The sequence below is a fragment of the Scyliorhinus canicula genome, chromosome 19, assembly GCF_902713615.1.
Source record: "Scyliorhinus canicula chromosome 19, sScyCan1.1, whole genome shotgun sequence".
Taxonomy (NCBI): domain Eukaryota; kingdom Metazoa; phylum Chordata; class Chondrichthyes; order Carcharhiniformes; family Scyliorhinidae; genus Scyliorhinus; species Scyliorhinus canicula.
In genome coordinates, this window is record NC_052164.1 from 100,263,360 (window position 1) to 100,272,322 (window position 8,963).

General features: G+C 46.2%; 1 protein-coding gene across 1 annotated transcript in view; it reads right to left on the reverse strand.

Moving 5' to 3' along the window:
* Nucleotides 1-7,959, reverse strand: part of pdzd3a (PDZ domain containing 3a) — a 61,421-nt gene extending 53,462 nt beyond the window's left edge. The window contains exon 1 of the mRNA XM_038779732.1: nt 7,790-7,959. Within this exon, the coding sequence (XP_038635660.1) occupies nt 7,790-7,805 (16 nt within the window). The 5' untranslated portion in view covers nt 7,806-7,959. The remainder of the gene's footprint in view (nt 1-7,789) is intronic.
* Nucleotides 7,960-8,963: the final 1,004 nt, after the last annotated feature.

Sequence of the window (8,963 nt, forward strand, 5' to 3'; positions counted from 1 at the left end):
TGCAGAGCTGGGCTGACAGGTGGCAAATGGAGTTTAATGCAGAAAAGTGTGAGGTGATTCATTTTGGAAGGAATAACAGGAAGACAGAGTACTGGGCTAATGGTAAGATTCTTGGTAGTGTGGACGAGCAGAGAGATCTCGGTGTCCATGTCCATAGATCCCTGAAAGTTGCCACCCAGGTTGAGAGGGTTGCTAAGAAGGGGTACGGTGTGTTAGCTTTTATTGGTAGAGGAATTGAGTTTCGGAGCCATGAGGTCATGTTGCAGTTGCACAAAACTCTAGTGCGGCCGCATTTGGAGTATTGCATGCAGTTCTGGTCGGTGCATTATAGGAAGGATGTGGAGGCATTGGAAAGGGTGCAGAGGAGATTTACCAGGATGTTGCCTGGTATAGAGGGAAGATCTTATGAGGAAAGGCTGAGGGACTTAAGGCTGTTTTCGTTAGAGAGAAGAAGGTTAAGAGGTGACTTAATTGAGGCATACAAGATGATCAGAGGATTAGATAGGGTGGACATTGAGAGCCTTTTTCCTCGGATGGTGATGTCCAGCACGAGGGGACATAGCTTTAAATTGAGGGGAGATAGATATAGGACAGATGTCAGAGGTAGATTGTTTACTCAGAGAGTAGTAAGGGCGTAAAATGTCCTGCCTGCAACAGTAGTGGACTCGCCAACACTAAACGCATTCAAATGGTTATTGGATAGGCATATGGACGATAAGGGAATAGTGTAGATGGGCTTTAGAGTGGTTTTACAGGTTGGCACAATATCGAGGGCCGAAGGGCCTGTACTGCGCTGTAATGTTCTATGTTCACATTGGGTCCCTGGCTCTCTCGGGGGTGCACTGTGACCAGGGCAATAGCAGAATAGTTCAGATGGCTAGTGGAGTTATGTATAGTTACTGTAGTTAGATCTTGTTAACCTTATCACTCGTATCAAAGTTAAAGTAAAGAACTCATTCAATTATTGTTATAGTTACTCAATAAACCTTTTGTTACTATTGGATAAGTTCGAGTCTTCTTCATCGAGATTCAGAAGACCTTTTCATTAGCCAAGGATTGAGTAGCACCTGTTACCTACCACACAGATAACAGAACAGAAACTAAATATAATGGGCGGGATTGTCTGACCCCCCCCACCGCCGGGTCGGAGAATCCCCGGCGGGTGGCGCGAATCTCGCCGCGGGGGGGGGGGGGGGGGGGGGGGGGGGGGGGGGGGGGGGGGGGGGGGGGTCCGGCCCGGGGTGGGGTGGAGGGGCCCATGGAGGCCTGGCCCGCGATCGGGGCCCATCGATCTGCGGGCAGGCTTGTGCCGTGGGGTCACTCCTTCCTTCCGCGCCAGCCTCTGTAGGGCTCCGCATGGCCGGCGTGGAGATGAACCCCCCCAACCTGCGCATCCGCAGGATCTTGCAGGCTTGTCTGCGCATGCTCGGAAACTCGCGCCGGCCCTTCGGCACTGGTTGGTGCGGCGCCAACCCCTCCGCCACTGGCCTAGCCCCCGGAAGTGCGGAGGTTTCCGCACTTTCCGGTCGGCCCGAAGCGGGAGAATCCCGCGAAATATCTCCAAATTTACACATGACACAAAGCTGGGTGGGAGGGTGAGCTGTGTGGAGAATGCAGAGTTGCTTTAGTATGATTTGGACAAGCTGAATGAGCGATCAAATGCATAACAGATATAGTATAATGTGGATAAATGAGGGGTTATCTACTTTGGTAGCAAAAGCAGAAAGGCAGATTATTATATGAATTCCTATAAATTGGTCATTTACAGCCATTCAGATAATCTGCCTTTCTGTTTTTGCGTGTGCAACGAGTCCTGGATGTCTTCATACACCAGTTGCTGAAGGTAAGCATGCAGGTATGTTGCCATTCATAGCAAGAGTATTTGGGTGCAGGAGCAAGGATGTCTTGATGTTCTTACACAGGGCCAAGTGAGACCACACCTGGAGTATTGGGTGAAGTTTTGATCTCCTTATCTAAGGAAGGATGTTCTTGCTATAGAGGGATTGCAGAGAAGGTTTACCAGGCTGATTCCTGGGGAGACGGGACTGACACATGAGGAGAGATTGAGTCGGCTGGGATTGTACTTACTGGAGTTCAGAAGAATGAGGGGAGATCTCATAGAAACCTAAAAAATTCTAACGGGACTGGGCAGGGTAGATGCAGGAAAGATGTTCCCGAAGGTGGGAGAGTCCAGAACTAGGGGGGTCACAGTCTGAGGACTGCGATGAGGAGAAATTTTGTTACCCAGAGAGAGGTGAGCCTGTGGAATTCACTACCCCAGAAAGTAGTTGAGGCCAAAACATTGAATGTTTTCAAGAAGGATTTAGATGTAGCTCCTGGGGTGAAAGGGATCAAAGGATATGGGGGGAAGGTGGGAACAGGCTATTGAGTTGGATGCAGCCTTGTCCATGGGCTGGGACGGGGTTTACGCTTCACCAGTCGGGGGCTGATGAAAACGGCATCCCCTACAACTCTCTGGGCCCCGATGGGCCGGGCGGCTGTTGTTTCCTAGCCAGTCCCACCGGCGTGAAAGGGACATGGTCCATCACGGTGGGATCTGGCTTGTAGGCTGACTAGGTGAGTCCTCGGGGGGGATCCAGTTGATTATAATGAATGACGGAGCAGACTTGAAGGGCCGAATGGCCTACTCCTGCTCCTATTTTCTATGTTTCTATATTTAAACTAGCTATTTATATCAAAATTATAGACAACAGATAATCAGCGTTTCTACCTGGATACAAGGCCCATGTGAAAAATGAAAATCGCTTATTGTCACGAGTAGGCTTCAATGAAGTTACTGTGAAAAGCCCCTAGTCGCCACATTCCGGCGCCTGTCCGGGGAGGCTGATACGGGAATCGAACCGTGCTGCTGGCCTGCTTGGTCTGCTTTAAAAGCCAGCGATTTAGCCCAGTGAGCTAAATCAGCCCCTCAGATTGATGTATTCAGATTGCCATATGGGAGAGGCACAGACCGTATTAAGCCATTGCGATATCAACTTTCTGGGCTTTCTTAAGACATCCCTGACCTCACAGGTCAGTCTTCAGACAGAAAGCAGGAAGATTGAGGCAGATAGACCTGCACCTTAAGCAAAATAAATGCTGGTCCTGTTGTTCACCACATGAAGCACGGATGAGAGCTCATGCTCAGACTGAAAAAACTGAGTTCATGAAGTTTTAAATGAAGTTGGAAGATTCACCTAGTTAGTTACAGGGGAGAATCTCTAATTTGTTCCTCACCCTGAAAGCAACTTCGGGAGATTAGACGTAATCGACTGGAAATGGAGGAAAGCCTTTGGGGGCTGAGAATAGCCTCAACTAGTGTCCAAAGTGAAATATAACCATGGAGGGGCACTTCATGTAATTTAAAAAGTTATCTTTTCTGTAGTTTAGAGTATTGGCCTACATGTATTGTATTTAGACAATAGTGTTTTTAGTTTGTTTATTGCAGTAAATGTCTTAAACCTGAATTCCTTTTGCGTGATCCTTCTCGTCAGCCACTGGGCAACACAAACATCTTTTTAAAAAGTTATCAGTTTCAATGGGGATCATAATAATAAGGTTTGAGTTGGAATTGCGATGGTGTGTGGTTCCCGATTTTAGGCACCACCGGGTGGAGAGGTTGCTCTCCATTCCAACAGGATCACCTTCGGGCGATCAATGAGGTGAAGGCTAAAACATCTCTTCTGGGCCAGGGTTTAGAGAACCCCAAAGTGTATCATGGAGGTCACCTGACCCACAACTTTTAATAGATTGTGGTATGGGGAGCACACGTCCCACTCTACAGGTGTGGTACAGCAGAAATGGAAAAGTATTATTTAAAAGCAAAACAATGTTTATTCTATGAACTCAAGTTAACCTTTTTAAAACATACAGTGAGCATCTTAGCAACCATTAATTTAAGTACAACCCCCAAAGCTTTCCTTTTACCATCCATAAGACTTAAAACATCTTTTAACAGAAGCACATTACGTTTACATTCACTACTGGCAACAATTATAATTCTGAATTCACCAAATGATCAGAGATAGTCTTTTGATGGCAGAGAGAACAGCAGTACACCTGCTTTGTCTGGCTGCAGCTCCAATACTGAAAACAAAACTAAAACACACCCTGCAGAAAACAGCCTAAAACGAAAGTAAAAAGCTGACAGACAGCCCAGTTCCACCCTGCTCTCTGACATCACTGCAGTAGTAAACACCCATTTCTTAAAGATACTCTCACTACAGATATTTATGTACACACCCATTTCTAAACACCCATTTCTTAAAGGTACTCTCAAAATGACACATTAGCATGGCCAATCCACCTAACCTGTACATCTTTGGACTGTGGGAGGAAACCGAAGCACCCGGAGGAAACCCATGCAGACACAGGGAGCAAGTGGAAACTCCACACGGACAGTGACCTGAGATAGGAATTGAACCTGGGTCACTGGTGCTGTGAGGCAGCAGTGCAAACCACTGTGCCACCGTGCCACCCCCTACACGAGAGTCATGGTCATGAAACCATTTACAACACAGAAGGAGGCCTGCAGGAGGAGACCATTCACCCTATGAAGTCCATGTCAGCTCCCTGGGGAGATAAAAGATGTCAATCCCATTTCATAGGTAACAACACCTATCAGAGACGAAACAGGAGTAACATTAAATGATTGCTCCATGTCTGGATTTACGAAGCTGGTGCAAGATGCCTCAATGATCTTCTTTGCAAAGTACATTCCCCCATCCTGACAACCATTTCCTTATATGGTGGATGACCTGTTGCATCCAAATAAAATGGTTGTGTTAGATTCTCTTTAGCTTCTCCCTTGTTCATTTCTGTCCGTTCTGTGGCAGTTCAAATTTTTCATTACAACAGTATAAAACACCAAAGTGACCATTACTGCAATTTTTAGATTTAATTCTACAGTTACAAGACAGTTGAGAGTAGAAGAGGCCATTTAATCCTTCAGCCTCACTACATCCAGCAACAATGCTGATTATTTTATCTGCGATTCCTCTTCACTAGCTTTCCCCTGGTTTTGAGGACATTGAATTACTTCTCCTGAGAACTAAAAACATGTGAGCAGTGTGACCAATATCTCTAACGGCGTTTCTAATCTCTCTCTACCAGCATTGTTAATCTCTCTCGTAATGCTGTTAATCTCTCTATCCGTACCATTAATCTTTGTACCAACGCAGTTAATGTACCTGTTAATATTTTAAGCCCCCTGCCTATGAGATGTGGAGTAACAGTCATGTTATCAGTTATGTTAACAATTGGAAGATAAAGCTTCTCATACTGATCTTAAACATCTCTCCTTAAGGTTTCAATTCATAGAATCATAGAATTTACAGTGCAGAAGGAGGCCATTCGGCCCATCAAGTCTGCACCGGCCGTTGGAAAGAGCACCATATTTAAGCCCATGCCTCCACCCTATCCCCGTAACCCCACCTAAATTTTGGACACCAAGGTGCAATTGATCATGGCCAATGCACCTAACCTGCACATGTTTGGACTGCGGGAGGAAACTGGAGCACCCGGAGGAAACCCACGCAGACATGGGGAGAATGTGCAACTGCACACAGTCAACCAAGGCCAGAATTGAACCCAGGACCCTGGAGCTATAAGGCAGTAGTGAAGCAGCAGTGCTGACCATTGTGCCACCCTGCTGCCCTATACTGTAACAGTCAGAGGTGTTCATTCAATACATTTCAAAATATGCAAAAGGTTGCCCAAGAAGTTGAAATTGGCTGTGACTGTCTGTATGTACGCATGTGTGTATGTATGTAAATGCACATGTGTAGGTTGTGTTTGCCTGTGTGTGCATCTGCTTGTGCGGACATTAAGTTTACATGTGTGTGTTGTACTTATGTGCATGTGTTGTGTGTAGATAGATGGAATTTACAGTGTAGTAGGAGGCCATTCGGTCCATCGAGTCTGCACCAGCTCTTTGAAAGAGAACCCTACCCAAGCCCACACCTCCACCCTATCCTCATAACCCAGTAACCCCACCCAACATTGAGGGCAATTTTGGACACTAAGGGCAATTTATCATGGCCAATCCACCTAACCTGCACATCTTTGGACTGTGGGAGGAAACCGGAGCACCCGGAGGAAACCCATGCAGACACGGGGAGAACGTGCAGACTCCGCACAGTGTCCCAAGCCGTGAATCAAACCCGGGACCCTGGAGGTGTGAAGCAGTTGTGTTAACTACTGTGCTACCGTGCTGTTTGTATTGTGTGTGTATGTATGCATGTGTTGTGTGTATGTGTGTTTTATGCTTACATGTTGTTTTGTGTGTCCTGTGTTGTGTTGTAAATGGGGATTAACAGGAGAATTCAGAGTTTGGACTCTTCCAAGTCCCTTCAACTCAACAAGATTTAACCGCAAACAACTTTTAAGATTTTTAAAAACAGATTAATAAACCTGAAATGCTACTTAGTGCATCTTGTTCTCCATTAGTTGTGCTACATATTGACCAAAAATAACTTAAAACTCATAGAATTGTGGAATGGTCACAGCACAGAAGGAGGTCTTTTGTCCCATCAAATCGGTCCTGGCCCACTGAAGGAGCAATTCACCTGGTGTCCGTATCCTGCCATTTCCCCATAGCCCTGCAAATGCTTCCTTTTCCGGTGACGATCCAATTCCTTTTTGAAAGCCTCAGTTGACCCTGTCTCTGCCATACTCTCAGGCAATGCTTTCCAGATCCTAACCACTTGCTCCATGAAAATGCTTCCCCTCATGTTATGGATATTTCGCAAATTAAGCTTAAACTTGTGCCCTCCCATTCGAGATAATTTCACCATTGTGAACAGTTTCTCCCTCTCTTTTTAAAAAATAAATTTAGAGTAGCCAACTATTATTTTTTTCCTATTAAGGGGCAATTTAGCGTGGCCAATCCACCTAATCTGCATATCTTTTGGGTTGTGGGGGTGAGACCCACGCAGACAGCCGGAGAATGTGCAAACCCCACACGGACAGCGACCCGGGGCCAGGATCGAACCTGGGTCCTGAGCACCATGAGGCAGCAGTGCTAACCAAGTTTCTCCCTCTCTGCTCTGCTGCTCTGTCCAGACCCCTCATGATTTGAATACCTCTCTTCACCAAGGCAAACAATCCCAACTTCTCCAACCTATATGCCTAACTGAAGTTCCTCAAGCCGAGAAGCATTTTCCTAAAACCTTTCCCCTTCCAACACCTTTACCTCCGTTTGACCCACAGCCTGAACAGCTTACCAAAAATATGAACAAACCAATCTCAACCCACATCTGTCCCGGGTCAGCTCCACTCAAATGTTAAACCTTGAATTCTTCACCAGGGGTATATGTGTCTAAAGTTTCCACCAGTTATCCAAGGCTGCAGTTCAGAGTTTACAGGTCCATGAGTTCCCTAACCGTCCGCCCAGTGAAGATGGAAACATCCCAAATTCAAACTCTTGACCACAATTGGATGGGGCACTGGCTTGTTGCAGGAATCAATCCTGCTCCTGATATCACCTTGATGTTCTCTCTCTCTGTAGTTGGGACATTAGGAGAATATTTGTGCTGTCTTTAGAAAGTTTTTTTTTTCCATTGCGCTTTTGTTAATCATTAATACAAAACTGTTGGGATTGCCCACCATTCTGGGAGGAATACAGAAAATCAGTCTCTCTCCTTCCTCATTCCAGTTCCTCTGTCTCCTATTCACCAATACACATACACACACACACACTGCGGCAGGATAAGTATTCGCAAATCTTTTTAAAAATGCATTCACAAGCGTGGCTGGGGTTTTTTTTTAAACTGAAAGATTCTCTACATACCGTTCTCTTCCTTCATGTTGAACCTTGCTTTCCGAGACGGTTCTGGGCGGAGGGGCGAAGGTACAGCTTGGTTATAAAGACAGCCTCTTATCAAATGAAAAGAGCGAAGTTTAATGTCCCAGTGCAGGATGTTTAATGTTTAAACAACATCAGATTACATCGAATCTCACACACCTCCCCTCCTGCCTTCCCCACCACAGGAAGCGATGAAGTTTCTTTTGACTCTCTCTCTCTCTCTCTGCCATTTCCCTCAGTGATTCACAGGTTGCTGGCAGGGCAGGGCAGCGGGGCAATCTCTGCCCAAGGTTCTGCCACACAAGAGTTCAGCTCAGCAACCACTCCCATGTTAACGGGCTCGGCTGCCACAGAGAGGGGGGGGGGGGGGGGGGTTTGTCCTGTCGTGGCCACTTCCAGATCAGAGAGGTTTGGGGTCCCAGCCAAGGCTCAGTCAGAGGTACCCTTACCCCCAGGTTGCAGTCCCGCACTGCACAGCACCGCGGGAGTTCCACACTGCCCTAAGACGATTCCATGGCATCTATTCTTTTTTTTAACAGGTCTGCCCTGATCAATATTTACCCCTCCACCATCATCACAAATTATCCAGTCATTAGCATCGCCCTGTTTATGGGATCCTGCTCTGCACAGAATTGACTGCTGTATTTATTACATCACAACAGCGACTCCTCTGCAACAAGACTTCATTGGCCCTCAAGTATTTTTCAGACTATGAGAGGTGCTATATAAATGCAAGTCTTTCTCAGTTGCTGGCACCGGGCTAAGGAGCTTTAAGCACTGGCTACTGCACAGCAGTAAGATTTATGATCTGCTTTCTAGATCACTTGTCCTGTCATTTGTATCAAGGATCAGAGACTGGTGAAGGTGAAATTGACAAAGCAAAAAAATATTGAACCAAGTGGGAGAACTGATTGGAAGCGATAGACACACACAAACAAAACTTGGAGAGATCTGCATCAGTACAATGAACTTGGAAAGATCCATTTGATAATCAACTGGGATGTACTGGTGTGTGTGTGAGGGGGGCGGGGGGGGGGGGGGAGATGGATCTTTGACTGAATCCTCGGCCACCTTTGATCACTAATTATCTTAGTCCCACTCAATGATGGGCAGTCAAACAGAATTGCATAATGGAAAATTTGTTCAAGTCAAGAAATAT